Here is a 21,646-nt window from a genome sequence, read left to right as displayed (position 1 = left end):
AACGGAGATACGAGCATAGCAAACAAGATACCTCCATTTCATCAATTTCTAAAGTAAATTAGCTTGGCGATGATGAAAATTTGTGAGTAAGTTTCAATTTCGTTCGATTCAATATAAAATATCTAATTATCTTATCAAATTTGGTTATAAAGAAACTTTGTTGTCACTTATTTCTATTAAATACGAATATAGAAGACGTATAAGTTATTTCGTTAATAACAAACAAAAATATTATTTCTTTTTGTTAAAAGTAATGAAACTAGACATACTCCAAAGTTTGGATAAAATGTTAATATCTTTTTAACTTATAAATTATTTGTTTTACGAATTAATAGTGGAATAGAAAAGCTTTTCGATGCAAACGTCTAGATATTTAAATAAAAAATGTGGAAAGTACGGATATTTGTACTTGTATCTCCAAAGATATTTGGAGAATAAAAATAAATATAAAAGTTTATGGATGGAAACACTTTGAAATGTAGAAATTTGGTGATATAATAATTTGAGAATGTAGTAAATTATCAATATATTATTCTAAAAAATATAGGCATTTGAAGGATATAAATATTTTAAATGTAGTAATTTGGAATTTTTTGGAATTGATAATATTATAACTTGGGAGTGTAAAGTATCAATATATAAATCTGGGAAATGTAGATATTTATAGAATATAAAAATCTGTAGATTAAACATCCAAAAGTGCAAAATTGTTTAAATCAGTAACTTGGAAATGTAGAAATTCGAAAATACATAAATTTGAAACTATACGGTCCCAAAAATGAAAAAATTTGAAAAATACATAAATTTTGATATATTGATCTTACTGTTAGAAAGGACAATAATAATGAAACATAGTACTTAAAAAAATATAAAAATTGTGTAATATTTATTTCTGTCTAGAAATAACGAATATTGCTCGCCTACAAATACAACAGACACACAAAATTCATAACATAGACAATCTAACAATAATAATAAGTAGGTCATGCTAAAAATTATATAAAATGACACAGATTAATATTCTATGTAAAATTCTATTAAAAAATATCGACCGTTCTTTTCCATAAGCTGCCATTTTCCCCAGGGAAGCCTGAGTAAGCACTTCTTTCTTAAACATCTGCTTACTTTGTTTAATTTCGTTCTCGACATCTGAAATAATGATTGAAATTTTTCTTATTCTTTGCTAATAACTTTTTTCAGTTAATAAAAGTATGAACCACTTTTCAAGTTGCCATTACCAAAACGTTACAATTTACCATTTTACCGCATTTGTAAACACAATACATTTTTATACCGTTACAGACATTCCAAAATTCCAGTTGTTATAAAATGCTTTACCTGTTTGGTTTCATTGAAAATGGCACAATAAATGGTTGTAAATTATTGTCGAACAGAAACGTACATAAACTTTCCACTGTGACACGAACAACCGATCTCAATTACGCAACATAACTCCGACGAAAATTGCCGGAACTTGTTTTAAAATGTTGCAAACATTGCAACGAATATGCTGCAGAAGTGTTCACCAGCATCGTAGTTGTACGCAGGGTGTTCACGGTAATATGAAGCAGCAAGGATTTCCTAGAAATGGAAGTGGAAAAAGCTGTAAAGCTTAAATTTTTAGTACTCCACACGTGAGTATTATTGGGGTTAGAAATTGTTCCGAATGTGCGACGGATCACAATACGCGAGGATTTCGTGGGTAATTTATGATGGGACCGGAACTAACAGTTATTTTCAAAAGACAGATTTTAGCCATTGCCGGCAATTAAGTTTTACATTTTTTCGAACAATGAGAATTTCTAACTCTTATTTCGTCTTCAATAACTACTCCACCATAAACGGGGTTTTTCTCGAAAGGTCACCGAGGTCGGGCCTCGGTCCTTTCTTAGCGGTACTTTTTAAGACAACGTGCGTACGAGGGAAAAATCCCGGCGTTGCCGACCTTCGAGATCCTCCCGTACTCATCGGTATTTTTCGCACCCTCTTCCACAATAGGCGCATTTAAGACGCAAGAGAGGGTGGGCCCAACATCAAGAGGCATGAAAATCCACGTTTCTAATGAGAATCAATTGGCATGCCTCCTTAAACTTCCGACGTTTCAAGGAAGTGAAGACGAAAACGTATTATCAGAATTCAAAAACATGTCAACCGTGTCAGACACAAGTAAAAGAACCCATATACAAGTCAATTGCTTCGAACCTAGAGTTTGAATTAATATACAGGTCAATCGCTTCGGACCTAGAAGTTACAGGTCAATTGCTTCGGACCTAGAATCAAGTTACAACCGTTTCGGACGTAGAATTCATTACAGGTCAACGTTTCGGTTTTACAAGGAACATCACCCAATTGATACACGCCGATTTTAATGCAATTTTTATGTTATAGAACTCGAAAAAATATTTAACACGTATTTTTTTTATCGGCAAACATTCACTCTGAAGTGGTGAAACAAACACTTAAAGTTGGTTTAAAAAACACTTACACAAGTATAAAAAATTGATATAGGGGAAGGTAGCCTAATTTGGACCAATTTTATATTATTCACTATATAAAAGCATGGAAGGAGTATTAATAAAAATTAAGTAGTAGAAAAGAAACTCACTAAGTTTAGCTTCAAAATAAAACCATTTATGAAATTTTAAATACCATTTATAATAGTAAAAAATAAATTCAAAAAATCTTGTCATCGGTCCAATTTAGGAAATCGGTTTCCTTATTTGGACCGCTAGCTTCCTAAGTTGGACCATTAGCTTTTTTAACGACAATTACAACAATAGAACGTTTTAACTGCAGTACTAACTCCAGTACACGGAGTATGAATCCAAATGCGACATTTCATACATTGTATCATATCTTCTTCCTTGGTTTCTTCACACAATGTACAAAACAATGAACCATCATTTTCTTTTTTATGTTTCGGCATTTTGTCAAAGTTTGGTGAACTTATTTTTTAAAAGTTTTTTAAGTTTATTCGATCTAACTGCGATTTGTAAGGGCTGCTTGATATTTTCACTGCTTTCTGCGCTATTGGCGCACTGCAAGAAGACGAAGGACCGTCTGGATTTTGATTTTTCTTTGCTCGCGGTGATATTTCTTCAAGAATACTCCTAAATTGTTTACTCTCGTTGTCACTTCTATCTTCTTCATCATCACTGCTAGAAGTTGTAATGTGGTTGTCGAAATTAAACCGGTCCAATTTCGGCAACTGTTTTCGGTCCAACTTCGGCAACTTGAATATTTTATACTTAATATTATACAAAAACGTCAGACTAACATAACCTCATAAAATTATAACAGGAAATTATAGATAGATAAGTAAGTTTTGTGATGATATAATAAGACCTGTAATTACTTACGTTTGGACGAATTAACGGCTTTCACTCTTACATCAAAATAACAAGTTTTCTTCGTAGTCAAACAAATAACACTTCTCTCAATGTAACCATGAGACGTTTCTTCACAAACACGATTGCATTAACCTCGTCTACATCTACGTAAAACAAGTTGTTTATCAATCTTTGGATATCACAGCGGTCCAAATTAGGCGACGGTCCAAATTAGGCTACCTTCCCCTACACCTTTGTAGTGCCTGTATAGTAAAACTTTGTAAAAGTTAATGTATGAACACCTTCTATAATGTGGAACGTATCAGGTTTCTAAAATTAATCATGCAAAATTAAAACGTCTTGAGAGAAGAAATAAACAAGAAACAAAATGGAAGACTAAATGCACGGTTATAATTTATTTAATAGAAAACAAGATAGTTCGATCTTTAAAAATACGGGAATTATAGTAACAAATAGAATCTAATATTCAACGAAACAAATAAGAACTTTCTAAACTGTAAAATTAAATTCAATTTCAGTAAGCACGTCCATAAATGCTCCGTCTGAGATATTTGACTAAAGTTTTGCAAACTAATGTAATGAATATTTCATAACGTTCCTCAAGTTTTGTACCAAATAAAAATAAATTAACTAATTGGTATCTTTTCATAAATTCATAGTCAGCTAAATTTGATAGGAAACGTCCATTAGTGGAATATCTAGGTCTTGCCGTTAATCAAATAAAAGGTCTACGTGATACTTCTTTTAAATTAGTTCTGAAAAATAGGTTAATTAACTGGTACATAAAAGTATTTTCAGATGCTAGTCAATAAAGAGTGCTTAAGTATTTGATCGAGAATTTCTACATTTCTTTTCCTTCCGCCGATTTTAATTGTAAGCTTCTTCGTTGTTCAGAAATGGCGGAATCTCATAAACTGCTTTCCAGCGGAGTTAGCAACTGCTTACGCGAATCATTTTCTCTCGGTAATAATTACTGTAATTAAATACTTTGCATTTAGCTAATTTCGCTGTGCAGCGGGAAAGCGAGAAATAAAATGTACTGCTGGAAAATTAGAAAGCAACCTCTCACTTATTTTATACCGCGAGATTCAAATGTGGAAATATCCGAATTTTAATGTTTCGTCGTCCAAGCGCCGCACATAAAAAATATCCTTTTTTTCTGCTAGGAACGACCTACATATTCTTTCTCCGTTTTAAAAACTTAAATTTAATTAACAGAATGTGTCCCGAATTGTGAATATTTGGAGAAAAATGGTAAATTATTCTAGCTTGAACTTTGAATACATGCACCATTTAAATATTTTATGCAGCAATTACAGACACTTTAAATATTTCTTTGTATCACAGACAAAATATAAACAATATTTCACAGAATTTTCAGATAAAAGATACGAAATGCACGTATAAATAAAAGAAGTATTACCTATAAAATGAGGAAAAATATAGTATATTAATAAATAATTTTAACAGAATATTGCTTTTTTGTAATAATAGCATATTTAAAAAAAATATTTATGTAGAATCGGAAATTATCGAGGTTGACGGATTAGAAAGTTTTTCTTGGGAATAACAATAACTTAGTTTTAATAACTTAATAAGAGTATAAGAATCAACAGGAATATAAAAAAACAAATACAAACACTTAGGCTACAACTTTTCGGACAACTTTTCGGACAACGTGCTACTTCAACGGTTACGACTGGACTGTTCCGCGACGCCACGCCGTTTTCCTTATTCGTTACCAATTCCCGCGTAAAACGAAACAATTGCTAATCGCTTCTTTGTTCCCTCGCTAATTTTCGCGCCAACTCGTAGTAACGCCGAATTATCTTGGCGCCAATTATCCGCGTTTCCCGCTCGTCCGATCGTACTCGATGACACCCGAACTAACCGATCCCTCATTTATATAATACTATTTTAAAAACTAAAAAGTTTTAATACGTTATTGGTTGAAAGTATAAATCCCTCTCATTTTTAGATAGCTTACAGATAATATTGCTTTTCCCTTTTATAGTGTCACGTAGGAACGTTATAGAAGGAGATTTTACAATTTTTACGTACACGAGAAAAATATCCAATAGCACTTTTTTATTAGTATTGTATTTCTGAGAAAATTAAATTAAAAAATTGTACGATATTAAGATCCATTATTTCGACATGTTATTAATAAATATTTAATGAACACTGTTATCAATGGGCATTATTAACAAATAAATAATCAATACGATTATTAATGGATGTTTTCAATAAATGTTTAATAAATACTGTTATTAATAGACGTTATTAACAAATAAATAATTAATACGACTATTAATGGATATTTCATCAATGATGAAACTTAATGTAATAAAGTACGTTCGAGACATAAAATGTCAAATATCTCATGAAGTATTGATATTTCGATGACTTTGGTACTTTTATACGCAGAATAATAAAAAGGATTTTAGTCTAACAAAGAAATTGGGTTACGTTAGAGAATAAAATGCAGTTGCACTGGTTGAATGCATCGGTGCACTCGTATAAAAATGAGGTCATAGAATGTTAGGATATATTATACCATATCATTTTTTCTATTTTTACATAAAAAAGAACTGTAACCTGTCTCAGTTCCCAGAACCAACCTGTAAATCTCACATAAATGTGTATTTTCGAAATGGTGGTACAACCAAAAAGAGGGTGAGTCTATACGAACAAATGAACCAGAAATGTAGAATAAAATATTTTCATATGTTGCTTCATTTTCGTAAAAACTGAGTTTGAACAGTTTCGAAGAATTTATAAAAAAAAATCGTTCACGACTCATAAAATAGTAAATGCGACAACTTTTCATTACTTTGAGAATTAATAAATGTTATTGAATAAATAAATTTAATCATTAATATTAACAAAGCGTCAGTGATTGTTCGTAACATTATTAATGTTGATACTAATGTTTAATGCAATGAATTTAATCGATAAATAGAACACACATACAGTCCCGAATTAACAGCACTACTTTCAGCATTTTATACATTTTTCGTAGAATTAAAAAGCAATTTAAATAGAAAGCGTAATATTTCAAAAACGTCCTTCAAAAATGTTAAGATAGCAAGATTTAATATAGTCTCTGGCTGTCGAATTAGGACCACCATAAATTTTCAGCATTCTACACATTTTCTGTAAAATTAAAAGGCCGGTTCAAATTAGCTACTAACATGATATATTACTACTGTACATAACATTATTAACACATTAATATCTTGTATGTGCGCCCTTTGCTTTGGTCACAGCTTGTATATGACAACCTCCGTATACATTGCTCATATGCTTTATATCTTCATTATTTTCCCAAATATCTGTAATTCTTTTCAACTCAGATAATACGGTTGGAGAGTTGTAAACTGGTCTTTTGAGTGGGCAAACATTTTCTATGGCATTTAAATTTCACCTCACGCGCTATCGATACTCAAGTTCAGCGTAAATGCTCGCACGGCCCTATATCGCTCATCATTCACACAATTTATTACAATAACGAATTGCTATGTATATGTATATCATTATTAACGTATTTAGTAATATTTTTGCATGACCTAGGACGAATTTCCATATATGACAACGTTATAGCCATAAAAGTGAAATTTTTGTACGTGGTCGAAATTCGATGGCCATGACCTACAAAAACGTATCGTTTTAATGAGATATTTCTTCCTCCTAGACATAAATATTTAAGCTTGTAAGTGTATATACATTTGCCAAATAAATAAATACATAAAAGCAATTAGACATGAAGATCTATAAATATTTATTACATATATAAATACAAATATTTAATCGTGTAAACATTTATTAAATATATAATTATTAATATTTAATATAATATTATATTAATTATTTAATATAAATATTTATTCAATAAACAATTATAAACATTTAATCATGCAAATATGTATGACAAATTAAAATCATGACATAATAATAACGTATTCAGTAATTATTTGTATGATCTAAGATAATTTACCATATATGACTTAATCTTATAGCCACAAAAGTGAAATTTTCGTACGTGGCCCTAATTCGATGACTAGAAACTGTAAGTAACAAATGTAATAAAAGAATTTAAAGTAATAACCCTATTTAAGTGATATCAATTAATATAAACGTTAATTTATAATATTTTTTATTGTAGAATTAAGAAACAATTTATTGATTTTATACGTTTTTACATTTATACATTTTATACATTTTCTACGTTGCAAGCAAACTATTTTACAAATATTTAAAAAATGTTCGGATTTTCTTGAAAATATAATCAGATGCAAAAAATTTTATTTCATATTTTATACTAAGTTTTTCATGTAGATTCATCCGTTTTCCAGTTATACCATCATTTTGAAAATATCCTACGAATGAATGGATGTATTTATACATATGTATACGTATTACGTCTTTAGAATTCGTTTATTTCACTTTGTCTGCATACTTCAATCATTTAAAAATTTCATGTGGGATATGAATTCTGGAATTTAAATTTGAAAACAATAGAATTAATCCATTCATTTTCGGATCCCTCTGTATTACTAACGCAGTGAAAGATTTTTAACGTCGAATAAGCAAATAAATCTGTTCAATGAAAACACAAAGCAATATGATATAAAATCAAAGCGATTGAAACCGACGGTTTATTTTATCCAAGTCTTCATATTATTTTTGAAAGAAGATTGAAATAAAAATAGAACAGGAAGGAAAGGTGGATAAGATGATAGGAAATAGAAATTGAAAAAATTGAAAAAGGACAGATGAGATAGTACAGTGAAAATAAGTCACTGACATAGCTGTACAAAGAAATAATATCCTTTTCTCAAATACTTGTTGTTTTATCTTCGAAAACTAGAAAATGTACAAATAAATGTGTTTTTTGTTATTTTATTACCATTATTAGGGATTATTAATCTTTTATCGTTAATAGGGATTGGAAAATTTTTTAATATTTGATGTTCAAAAATTTGTAATTTGTAAACTCGAGAAATTTTAAATGTGAGAAGTTAGTATTGATATATATGTAATTTTGTGTGCTATGCGTGAGTATGTATGTGTGTGTGTGTGCAGCGCTGCAAGACGGACGCGTTTGAAAAGAACAAATGAATTTCGTGTTGCGAATATGTCGTACGGTCACGATGAAGAGGCGTTTTGCTGCGGTGCGCGTTATCGGCGCTTATAATAATAATCTTGAGTTATAATTAAATAAAGTTCTATTGTTTTGTTCATAAAGTATATTAAGAGTGTACAAGTGTATTTATTTTTATTAGAAAAAGAACCATTCACTTAACAGTTAGGAATTCAGGAATTTGGGAATTTCGGAAATTAAGAATGTGGGATTTGAAAATTTGCAAAGGAAATTTGAGTATTTTATAATTAGCGACGTATTTTGAAGTTATAATGGCACACTGATTCTCGCTTTAAAATTAATATTACATATCCGTAATTTGATCATTCTTCCGTTAACGTCAGTTCATTATTTATAATATAAGCTCTGTCCCATGAGAGCACATTTGTAAATTAGCAAGAAAATTTGTGACAACTATACAAAGCATCTCTTATCATAAAATACATAAAATATACTTCATCATCATATCGATCATCTATTCTTCATAACCATCGAATAGATAACAATTTATGAAAATTGTGATCACATTTTCTGGTCTGACTGGAAGCGACAACAATCATATTTCCTGAAACTAATTTAATACACACTTTTTTTTAAACTTCCTCTTCTTGATAGCACAAATGTTAAGCGCATTAATATTAACACTATTTCTACCACAATTTTATGTATACCTATTTTGACCAAAAGGTACCTTTTGACACCTTTTCATTTGAATACAAATAATTGCCAAAACTGCTGAGATTCCAAATTATCAGGTAAATGTAGGTAATTTGAAGAATATATTTATTGATACATTGATGTGTTTTCATTAGAGATTATTTAATAAGGTTGTAAATTCTAGCTTAATTCATCAATCTATAAAATATAAATATAAAATATACATATGTATACACTTACAAGGGACATCACCCAATTGATACACGCCGATTTTTATGAAATTTTTATATGTTATAGAACTCGAAAAAATATTTGACACGTATTTTTTTTTATCGGCAAACATCCACTCTGAAGTGGTGAAAATAACCCTTAAAGTTGGGGTTGAAAAAACTATTTTCGCAAATATCTCGGGAATTATTAGGCCTAGACAAAAAATTCAAAATGCAAATTTTTCTGTTTTTAAAGGCCAATAATATGGCATAAGTGGATTTTTGAAAAATTTATTTGTTTAAAAAATATGTTAAAAATTAACATTATTTTGCAAATTTTTTTAATAAAACGTTGTTCCATTTTGATCAAGTTTCACATACATAAACTATGGGTCAAAAGAAAAAATACGGATTAATTGGATTTTTTAATTTCGCTTGTTGAAAAAATATTATTGTCGTTGAAGTTATACGTACATTTTATACCTTCCGTTCGGTTCACGACTGATTTCTATACATAGTATTCTGGCAATTGTATTATATGATATTTTTTATTCTAATTCGTTTAAAAAAAGAATCTAAGGGTCCATGAGTGCCTCTATAAAAATATGGGGACAGAGTCAGGTATCCTATATGTTCCGCGTTATGGGCACGTACTGGTGGCAGTGTTCGACGCACGGAAGATCTAAACGCGTAAATTGTATTTCTGTCAAGTGATAATTTAGAGCACATGCAATTAAAGGAATTGCATCTGTTGATTAAGAATTGCCTCACGATTGCAAAAAATATGATAACTCTGAAAATATCATTTTTTTATAATTTTGAAATTTATGTCTTTTACTTTGAAATGATCTTCTAATGTATTATAAACGGTAGTAAACGAAAAAGATGTAATGATGCTATGTATTATAAAATCGAAACGGATATCAGTATTTTTCAGCGCATATTTTGTAAAAGTGACATAGTTTTAATTTGATTGAAAGTAAAGTCAACAGGATTATCAAAATGTTCCGCGCTGCTACTGATGCAACCATACGATCCCATGCCTGTAGGTTAATTCGTAAATCTAATGTAGGTACAAGATTTGATATTTCATGCGCGAAATTTTTCCATATTCTATAACCATATATGTACATCAGAAGGTTGTATTAATCCAGTAGCGATTTTTTAATGCTTAAATCTGTCAAAGTTTTATTCGGCGACATGATATTGCTTATCAAAATTTAAAAAAATTAAAAAATTATTAAAAAAGTGATATTTTCAGAGTAACCCAACCGAACAATATATATTTTATAATCGTGAAGCAATTCTTAATTAACAGATGTTATTCCTTTAATTGCATGTATTCTACATCATTATGAAGATATTACACTTCGCACAAGTACAATTTACGTGTTAAGATCTTCCGTGCGTCGAATACTGTCGCCAGTACGCGCCCATAACGCGGATCAAATAGGATATCTGATTCGAACAGCATATTTTTATAGAGGCACCTTTGGACCTTCAAATTCTTTTTTTAAATAAGTTAGTGTAAAAAATGTAATATAATACAATTTCCAGAATATTATGTACAGAAATCAGTCGTGAACCGAACGGAAGGTATAAAATGTACGTATAACTTCAACGACAATAATATTTTTTCAACAAGCGAAATTAAAAAATCCAATTAATCCGTATTTTTTCTTTTGACCCATAGTTTATGTATGTGAAACTTGATCAAAATGGAACAACGTTTTATTAAAAAAATTTGCAAAATAATGTTAATTTTTAACATATTTTTTAAACAAATAAATTTTTCAAAAATCCACTTATGCCATATTATTGGCCTTTAAAAACAGAAAAATTTGCATTTTGAATTTTTTGTCGAGGCCTAATAATTCCCGACATATTTGCGAAAATAGTTTTTTCAACCCCAACTTTAAGGGTTATTTTCACCACTTCAGAGTGGATGTTTGCCGATAAAAAAAAATACGTGTCAAATATTTTTTCGAGTTCTATAACATATAAAAATTTCATAAAAATCGGCGTGTATCAATTGGGTGATGTCCCGTGTTAGTTCACAAGTAGATGCTAATGTTATTTAGTAGAAATAAATAAAGGAAAGGTTGTAAAAAAGAAGCCAACAGCACGCGGAGTTCCCAAGCGGTCACCCATCCAAGTACTATCCGCGCCCAACTTAGCTTGACTTCGGTGATCAGACGAGAACCGGTATTTCCTAAGTAGTATGGCCGTTGACTGGTCAGACATGTCTAAACTTTCGTCTTGTAGAATTACCACAAATCTAAATATTAGATATTGTAATTGAAATATATTTAACATGTTCAAGCCGCCGTGGACCACTGGTAGTCTGCATCTAGTTTCGTCTAATTAGCAGCGTCGACCATTGGTGGTTCACATATTTTCTAATTACATATCTTAAAACAGACTTTAAATTGAGTGACAAGGAAGAGGATAGATAATAATATTGTAGTATCGGAGACCGCGGACCGCGCCGAAAAGCAAAGCGGTACCGCGCGGTGTTTGTCGACATCGAGTAACCCTTATGTAACCGCTCGTACGAAGTTACTCGCGTCGCGAACTGATCGCACGGATTTTTTAACTCCGTGCCACGAGGTCGTAAATCTCGTGGCTCGTTTGGTTACGATCCTTCGTGACGCGCTGCTCTGCGGAATTAACTTTCGAGCAGTGATTGAAAGTGAGTCCGAACGATTGACTCCGGAAAATGTTTAAGTCCGTAACGTTGACTTATCGAAAATTGTGTTCTCTTCGAATGCGCGAGATGTTCTGTCCGAAAGATAAAAAGGTTCTGTCGTACGATGTGTTCTGTCCTTAGCTCTCGATCGCGCGAGCTAAGGAGCCCTGGCGAAAGTTTTGGAAACACGCTGATTGGTCATCATTCGATTTTTGATTTTCCAATCAACGTGTCCCTTGACTTTCTCCCACCCTTCCGTTACGCCCTTAGCGCGTTTCTTTAGGAGGGTGGGACGGTACCAGAGCGTACGTGAGAAATCTGCAAGTCCGGCAACGCCGGGGTTTTTCCTCTGGGTCTCAGGCCCGATGGCCGTAAAGTACCGTAACGAATGTACCGTCGAAATGACCCTTCAGAATTACCGAATTTATGACAGGAATTGGCTATCGAGGACGAAACGAAACTAAAAATTTAACGCTATTGTACGAAAAAAGGTAAATGAGTATTGCAGGAAGTAAGGAAAAAGTCTTTCTCAAAAATAGCCTTTGTCGCGGACCTATCATAAACTCTCCAAGCAGAATTCTCACGTACCGTGTTCCAACGGTTGGAACATGCTCCCCCCCGTTGATGGACCGTGTTCATCAAGATATCGCTCGATCTAGGGGTTCGATGTCATCTGGTCCCGCGATGATGGGATGTCCTCTTCTTCGATCGGAAGAGATGCCAAGTGTTTGACGTTTCGTTTGTAACGTCCATGGCTCGTCCGCACGGTGACCGCTCGGATGATTCCGTCAGCTCCAGGATGTGTGGCTTCTACTCTCCCTAGCTGCCAGGCTAGAGGAGGAAGATGATCCTCTTTTAACACCACGATGGTCCCCTCGCGAATGTTGTGCCCTCCTGATGTCCACTTATTTCGCACGTTCAAGTGGTTGATGTATTCTTTATGCCACCTGGTCCAGAAGTGTTGTTTGACCTTCTGGATATGCTGCCAGGTGGATAATCGATTGGCTGGTGTTTCGCTGAAATCAGTCTCAATAGCACCCGTTAAGTGATCACCGATCAGGAAATGACCAGGGGTAAGAGCTGATGGATCATTGGGATCTGCAGAGAGAGGAGTAAGGGGTCTGGAATTTAGAATCGCTTCGATCTCGATGACGAAAGTGTTAAACTGCTCTAATGTAAACAACTCGTCACCCACCACTCGTCTGACGTGGTGCTTGAAGGACTTCACCGCAGCTTCCCATAAGCCGCCGAAATGCGGTGATAAAGCCGGAATAAAATGCCACGAAATCGATTTGTCCGTCACGAATTTACATAGCTGCTCGTCCTTCGACAATGATCGATACAATGCCTTCAATTCATTGTCTGCTCCGACAAAATTCGTCGCGTTATCGGAGTAAATATTGCGACAGAGTCCGCGCCGCGCAATAAAACGTTTTAAAGCCGCAATGAATGCTTCCGTAGTGAGATCGCCGACTACTTCGAGGTGCACTGCCTTCGTTGCGAAACAGGTAAAAACGGCAACATACACCTTCACTCGGGCCCGATTTCGGTAGCGCCGCTCCTTTACGTAAAAAGGTCCGCAATAGTCTACGCCGCAGGTACTGAACGGTCGACCTGCCGTGACACGCGCCGCAGGTAGGTTACCCATAACATAATTAGTAGTTGGCGGATTAACGCGAAAGCACTTGACGCACCGTCGAATGACCTTACGCGTTGTATTCTTCCCGTCAATGGGCCAATACACCTGTCGTACGTAGTGCAATGTTGATGTTATGCCGGCGTGATGATTACGAATATAGGCGTCTCGAATAATCAGCTCGGTGACGTGATTTCCCTTTGGCAGCAAGATCGGGTGTTTTTGCTCGAACGGGATATCAGAGTTTTGTAGGCGACCTCCGACACGCAATAGTCCCAGATCGTCGATGAAGGGGTTAAGAGATTTCAGTTTGCTCTTCGAATGAAGCCTTCCGGTTTTGAGATCCTTTATATCCTGATGAAATGCCGTGGATTGCAGCAGTTGTACGACGCGTAGCCTAGCCTCCTCCATTTCTTGAACGGTCAGCGGTCCAACGTTTCGTCGACGAAAACGTAAACAGTACGCGACGATTCGCGTAAGTTTCGCGAAGCACGAATAACGCGTAAATATTTCATCGCTCTGAACGGTTGAGCTTGCCATGCACGTAACCTTTTTTAATTCAGGTACCTCGCTTACTACATTAACTTTTGATTCTGGCCACCTCGCTTGATCGGACGCGAGCCATTCCGGACCATGTAACCAAAGTGTGTTGTTTTGGAATTGTGCAGGCATGATTCCTCGTGAAATCAAATCGGCCGGATTGTGTTCCGATTTGATGTGCCGCCACATCTTTGCATCGGTTTTTTCTTGAATATCGGCTACGCGGTTAGCCACGAACGTTTTTAACGCGCAAGCTTCTTTGTTAATCCAATTAAGAACTATAGAAGAATCCGTCCATAGAAATACCTCCTCGATATCGCTTAATATTGCCTTTCGAACGGTGGCATATAGAGTCGCGAGAAGTGTGGCGCTACATAATTCTAGCCGTGCGAGAGTAACAGATTTTAAAGGCGCGACGCGTGATTTCGCGCAAAGCAAATGAGTTTCGACATGGCCCACATTGCTTATCGTACGTGCGTATAAACAGGCACCATAGGCTCGTTCGCTGGCGTCACAAAACCCATGGAGTTCGATACGATAATAATTCCTGGACAACACGTGACGGTCGAATTCAAGGTTGTTCAGGGCCTGTAACTGCGATGCGTATGTAGTCCACTCGGTGTGGAGACTAGCGGGCAACGATTCGTCCCAATCAACTTTGAGTTGCCACAGTCGTTGCATTAAAATTTTGGCGAGGATGGTAACAGGTCCAACAAGTCCTAAAGGATCGAAGATCTTCGCGATTGTCGACAAGATGGTCCGCTTGGTGATCTTCTGGTTGAGTGATACTTCGACTGAATATCGGATGGTGTCGTTCCTTGCATCCCATGATAACCCTAAAGTCTTCATTACAGCTGAGTCACCTAAAATCTTCGGGTGAAGCTGCTCCTCGGTCAATCCTTTCAGAAGCGCAGGTTCGTTTGAGGCCCATTGCCGAATGTTTAGACCTCCCCTTTTGAGCAGTTCGCTGATCTTGGTTTGTATGTTTTTGGCCTCTTCTATCGTATTCGCACCTGACAGAAGGTCATCAACATACAAGTCGCGCTTCAAGATGACTGATGCTTCCGGAAAATATGTTCGTTCGTCGTCCGCGAGTTGATGGACTCCTCGAATCGCCAGGAAAGGAGCGGATGAAAGCCCGAACGTGACGACGTTAATTTCGAATGTCTTAACGAGTCCGCTTCTATCCCGCCATAAAATCCGTTGATAAGCACGATCCTCTGGTCGAACGAGGAATTGGCGATACATCTTTTCGATATCTCCGGTGATTACGTACGTATATGTTCTAAATCTTAATAATAACGTAAACAGGTCATCCTGTATAGTAGGACCGATCATTAACGCGTCGTTCAATGATACGCCGCTACTGGAATTGGCCGATCCGTCAAATACAACGCGAACCTTCGTCGTCGCGCTAGAAGGTTTTATGACCGCGTGGTGAGGCAGGTAGAAACCTTCGGTATCGCACGGTTTTACCTCGCTCATGTGGCCTAATCGGAGATATTCTTCGATCACGTTCGAATACTCGCGTTTTAAATTTAAATCCCGTTTAAATCGGCGCTCGAGAGAAATGAAACGGTTCATGGCGCGCGACCGAGATTCGCCAATCTGTTGTTTCTTCTCGTTGAAAGGAAGAGCTACGATGTATCGTCCGGTGATGTCACGTGTTACATGGTTCACGAAATGTTGTTCGCAATCTTGCTCTTCGGCCGAAAAATGTCGCGTTCGAGGTCCTTCTTCTAACTCCCAGAATCGTTGCAGATCGAAATTTGGGGTGATAAGATGCGTCTGATGTTTGCTGCGCGTTGCCTTTGTCATCACACTCCCCCCGATGACCCATCCAAACTGCGTCTTCTGAAGGACAAGATCGAGTCCTTTCAGCGGAGAGAGGCTGTGCTGTCCGATGCTTAATGATGACAACGCAGGGCCAGTGCCGATCAACATATCCACGTTCGCCGGTCGATGAAACGATGGATCTGCGAGTTTGATATTCGCCGGAATCGTAATCTTCGAGCGATCAATGTACTCATCCGGCGTCGGTCCCGATATTCGCGGAATTATAAAGAACGTTAAATCCCGTTTGAAGTTCGAAAGTCGCGATTTTATGGTAGTTGAAACCAATTGATTCGCGACGGTGTTCAATTGGTTCAACGCTTCGATCGTCGTGGAAATCTTCTTAATCGGAAGCCGTAATTTCGTCGCCAAGTCGTTTGTGATAAAATTCGCGCTCGAACACGTGTCGATCAGGGTCCTACATTCTACTAGTTTTTTATCGCGATCTAGCACTTGAACGATCGCGGTAGCCAATAGTTCGGTTGTAGGCCGGCTGTCGACGACGCTCGGAGAATTTCGCGATTCGATTGGTTTGCGCGCGAACCCTAGTCAAGATTCCTGTTCGTCCGGTGAATCCTTATGTAATTTCGTGTTATGTCGTTGGTTACATACACGGCATCTTCCGCTTTTACAGTCTTCCGCCTGATGGCCAGGTTGCAGGCAATTTAAACACAAATGTGCCCTTCGAACTGTGTCAATGCGTCGCGACACAGGCAATTTGAAGAATTGCGGGCATTGAAAAATTGCGTGCCCTTCGTCGCAAATTTGGCATTTACATGTTGAACGAGTTTGTGACGCTTGCGACGGCGGGGTAACTCGGCGTTGAGTACGCGGAGACGACGGCGGCGTAGGAGTTTTTCGTGGCGTACTCGTTACATATGTTTGTCGCCTCGAATGTTGCGGCGGTGATGACGGCGGATGTGCGCGGTTGAATTGGGAGCGCGTGATGATCGTTCGCGCGTTGGAAGGCGTCTGATGGTATATCGGTGATGGTCGCGGTTTGCTCGGTGCGCAATCAAAATCTTTTGATTGATGCGACGCATTCAGCAGATATTTAAAGATATCATCGATCTTGGGTACTTCGGTATCGGTAAGCGTTCGTTCCCAAGCTCGTCGCGTGTCCGTGGTCATCCTCGAAATCGCTACGCTTGCCGCAAAATCATTCGCGATGTCCTCCCACGTCCTACCGAGCGCTTGCAGTGACCGAATCTGCAATTGCATATGATTCGCGAGGTCGCGGAGTGACTCGGACGAATCATCGGCCATGTGCGGGGTTTCTCGTAAGAGAGTCGCGTGACGGAAAACTAAAGCACGTTTATTGTCATATACTTCGTTTAAGTGTTTCCAAGCGGCTTCGTAAGTCTCTTCTGAGATCGTAAATGCTGCGATAACATTTTCGGCTTTCCCAGATAACGATAGTCGTAAGTAATGAAATTTTTTTATACCGCTTAGTCCGGATTGTTTGTGAATTAGATTATCGAACGAATCTTTAAAAGTAACCCATTTTTCGAGAGTCCCGTCGAATTTTGGTAAGTCAATCTTCGGTAAGTTGACCGAGAGAGAATCCGAAGAGGGAGAAAACGGCGTTGGCGAATTACACGCGCTCGCAGGTGAATCCGCGGAATTCGATGTTGACGCGACTGTTGTCAACTGTTCATACAGCACTACCGCTTTGCAAAGTATATCGTCATAGATGTTCGTCGTTGCGTCTCGCTCGGCTTCGGCTTCTTCGAAATTTTCCAATCGCGCTAATTCGTCTTGGCCCCGATTAAAAGTTTCGAATTGATTCCGTATACGCTGCGTACGTTCGCGTAATTTAGTTCGTTCAAGTACGGAATCTTTGTATTTATCCAACCACGTTCCGAATGTTGTTATTTGCGATTTAAACGTTCGACGCATTTGTTTAATATCGCGAATCCGTGTCGCGGCTCCGTCGGAAACATTTGAAGCAGTTGCCATGTTGATCGATAGCGTTCAAGGAAAAGGAAAAATCGATGCGGAATTGATCGGTGATTATCTTAACGAGCCTACCTTTGACTGGATGCTGCTGATCGTCTCTGGATCGTCCGGGCTCCTTGTCGAAATCAGCACCAGGTGTGGTCGATGGCTGCGTTCCGGAGTAGTAACTCTCGAGTATATCTCTTCTTCTAGTGTCTTCTCCTTCGTTTGGATGTAGACCGGATCCCACTATATTGGCACTTTTTCGATCACTCGTGTCGCGGATCACTAAATGCACTTAAGTCTATAGGTCGAGAATCCGGCTCGAAGGACCAAAAAATGTAACCGCTCGTACAAAGTTACTCGCGTCGCGAACTGATCGCACGGATTTTTTAACTCCGTGCCACGAGGTCGTAAATCTCGTGGCTCGTTTGGTTACGATCCTTCGTGACGCGCTGCTCTGCGGAATTAACTTTCGAGCAGTGATTGAAAGTGAGTCCGAACGATTGACTCCGGAAAATGTTTAAGTCCGTAACGTTGACTTATCGAAAATTGTGTTCTCTTCGAATGCGCGAGATGTTCTGTCCGAAAGATAAAAAGGTTCTGTCGTACGATGTGTTCTGTCCTTAGCTCTCGATCGCGCGAGCTAAGGAGCCCTGGCGAAAGTTTTGGAAACACGCTGATTGGTCATCATTCGATTTTTGATTTTCCAATCAACGTGTCCCTTGACTTTCTCCCACCCTTCCGTTACGCCCTTAGCGCGTTTCTTTAGGAGGGTGGGACGGTACCAGAGCGTACGTGAGAAATCTGCAAGTCCGGCAACGCCGGGGTTTTTCCTCTGGGTCTCAGGCCCGATGGCCGTAAAGTACCGTAACGAATGTACCGTCGAAATGACCCTTCAGAATTACCGAATTTATGACAGGAATTGGCTATCGAGGACGAAACGAAACTAAAAATTTAACGCTATTGTACGAAAAAAGGTAAATGAGTATTGCAGGAAGTAAGGAAAAAGTCTTTCTCAAAAATAGCCTTTGTCGCGGACCTATCATAAACTCTCCAAGCAGAATTCTCACGTACCGTGTTCCAACGGTTGGAACACCTTAGATTCCAATCTCCCCCATTCCCAAGGACCCCCATTACTTCTCGGTCCTTATCGCACTGCTCTCGGTCCCATGATTTGGGACTCGCCGATCAATCTAGACCATCGGCGCCATTACCCACAAGACCACAAAAACCCCTTGCCACAAATTTACAGTTTGCTCCGTTATCCCTACATAATTATGGTTTTGTGGAAAAACCTCATTTCCCAGAACCTTCTCCCCACCACTAGACTACCACCCCCTCAAATTTGTAGTATAAAAGAAGGCCCTTCGACGAACCTCGACAGTCAGTCTTAGTTCAACTTTACTCTGTGCGGGAGCTTCTATAAAAGTCTAAATAAAAATACACGTTTAAACCAACATCTAGCTGAGTTCTTCCTGATTTGACGATATCGGCTCCGCTCAGACCGACGGTGTCGGAGCCGTTGCGTTCGGCTTCGGCGTAGCTTTTAGTTCTAGGAATTTTGCATACGTGTGTGTGTATGTATGTGTGTGACACGTGTGCCTGTCGACGCGAGGAATGCGGTAATTTTCCAACCGCGATCGACGGTTTTTGGAAAATAAGAGCGTGCGTATGCTGGTTTCGACCCGCAAGCCGCGATCGAGAGCGGCAGAGTTTTTTCGAGTCTCGACCTGCGAGGTGCGGTCTACGATCTGCGAGTTGCTATCAAATATGCAAGGGACTTGTACAATTTTTATTTTGTCTTGATTCCTTTAAATATATTTTACTGTTTTTCGTTCCCGTTTTTTCATCCAATTATTTTTATCCCACAATATGCACTGCTAACTAAAAAAAATTTGTATATTTAAATGTTAAATTATTCAAATTAAAAAATTTCAAGAAAACTTACGAAATATATATCTTTTACTGACATTTCAAATTTTAATAATGGAGTTTTATGAATACCTTCTAACAATTACATAAAACTACTAATAACTGTGGAATGTGTAAAAGCGAGAGCGAAATAGTGTGTAAGAGTGAAAGCGAAATAGTCAGTGGAATATTCTAGTCGATGGAATATTCCAGAATATTCCATCGATGCTTTAACAAAAAAAAATCGCCGCCCGGCAACAGCGAACGATTGGAAAAGGCATGGGCATTCCGTAGCGGACAATGAAAGTGCAAACAGCGTAAAAGCGAAACAGAATAATTTGTATAATAAAGTATACTCATATTAATTTTTCAGTATAGCAACTGTTGTGTTGTTTATTGTGTTCTAATTTCTTTTCCTACATAACTAGTAATTTCTGCATTTACTTCTTGGGATAAACTAATCACAATAAGTGCTGCCAGAAGAGTGAACAAACCTTCTTTGGTAAACTAAACGCAATCCACTAATAACAAAAACAAGCAGTGCGCCAAGTAAGTGCGGCCAGTTAAATAAACAAGTTAATTTCCCGCTTATACCCGTCACATAGATTTCGAAAAGTGCGCTGGGTTGAACGTTTGAAAAACCCCTATTGTCATATTGACTATCGTGAGGGCCATTAGTGATCGACATAATCAGTTTAATACTATCGAGTAAACAATAGAAGAAACATTAAAGGAAAATTGGTAGAGCATTGATATATTTCATTACAAAGGTGGCAAATGGAAATTTTTAATCAAAAAACGAAATTTCGCGTTCTGAATAATTGTAATTATAGCGTGCCGATCGCATTCATGGGAAATGTGTTGAAAAATTAAATTGTGCTCACTAAGATTAAGATATTTCTGTAAAATTCAACTTAAAATATTTAAAACTGTGTAGAGAAAAAGTTAATCGAATTGAAATGACGGCATCTAAAATTGAATAGAAGAGGACTATGATAAATGAGAACTGAGGTAGTTCAGTAGATGGGAACTTTACTTTAATCAGTAGAATTACATGAAGAAAAAGTAGTAAAAAAGAAGCCAACAGCACGCGGAGTTCCCAAGCGGTCACCCATCCAAGTACTATCCGCGCCCAACTTAGCTTGACTTCGGTGATCAGACGAGAACCGGTATTTCCTAAGTAGTGTGGCCGTTGACTTGTCAGACATGCTTTTACAATGTATTTGAACATTAGAATCTTAAATATCATATACAGTAAATATTCGATATGTGCACAAATGATCTGTACGATATGTGCACCAAAGTTATCCCCACCACTGGGGGGAAGACCCCTTCAGACGCCATGAAGCTCGATCGCCGAGAAATGTAACATGATCCGAGGTCGTGTATATCCGTGAAGCAATACATATGTAAATATAAAACTTTTTTATTTTTGATTTTTTCGAGAACCAACTTTTACCAATAGATTCTTTACATTTTTCTGATTAAAATGAGACCAAACACGACATAATTTGGGCTATATTTACTGGTTTAATTGACGATGAAAGTTTTTCACGTCGAAGAGGATAGCGAGTCAAAAAGAAAGGGACGCTACGATCGTGGCAGTCGGCAAACATCAAAAGTCTATTCAATTGTTCACAATCCTAATACGTTGCTAACTTTTTTATTTTTTATCAAATTTTTATAAAACTTTCTCTATCATGTTCGTGACATTTTCCTGATTAAAATGAGACCAAA

The 21,646-nt window shown here is 37.0% G+C and overlaps 1 protein-coding gene and 2 non-coding genes across 3 annotated transcripts; all 3 read right to left on the bottom strand.

The window, feature by feature from the left end:
* Positions 1–11,473: 11,473 nt before the first annotated feature.
* LOC143264709 (5S ribosomal RNA) lies at positions 11,474–11,592 on the bottom strand. Its single transcript, XR_013038639.1, has one exon. It is a non-coding gene; the product is annotated as a 5S ribosomal RNA (ribosomal RNA).
* Positions 11,593–12,703: 1,111 nt separating this feature from the next.
* On the bottom strand, positions 12,704–16,168 carry LOC143264668 (uncharacterized). Its single transcript, XM_076532865.1, has one exon. The coding sequence runs from the start codon at positions 16,166–16,168 to the stop codon at positions 12,704–12,706; it is 3,465 nt and encodes a 1,154-aa protein (XP_076388980.1).
* A 4,819-nt stretch (positions 16,169–20,987) lies between these two features.
* On the bottom strand, positions 20,988–21,106 carry LOC143264712 (5S ribosomal RNA). The gene has a single exon (XR_013038642.1). It is a non-coding gene; the product is annotated as a 5S ribosomal RNA (ribosomal RNA).
* Between the last annotated feature and the right edge of the window lie 540 nt (positions 21,107–21,646).

The sequence above is a fragment of the Megachile rotundata genome, chromosome 6, assembly GCF_050947335.1.
Source record: "Megachile rotundata isolate GNS110a chromosome 6, iyMegRotu1, whole genome shotgun sequence".
In the NCBI taxonomy this organism is placed as follows: domain Eukaryota; kingdom Metazoa; phylum Arthropoda; class Insecta; order Hymenoptera; family Megachilidae; genus Megachile; species Megachile rotundata.
Note: the sequence above shows the minus strand (reverse complement) of the source record. Positions and strands in the feature narration are given on the sequence as shown.

Bases quoted from the DNA above. Each gene is read 5' to 3' on its own strand.
- LOC143264668 (XM_076532865.1), bottom strand. From the start codon at position 16,168: ATGTTGATCGGCACTGGCCCTGCGTTGTCATCATTAAGCATCGGACAG.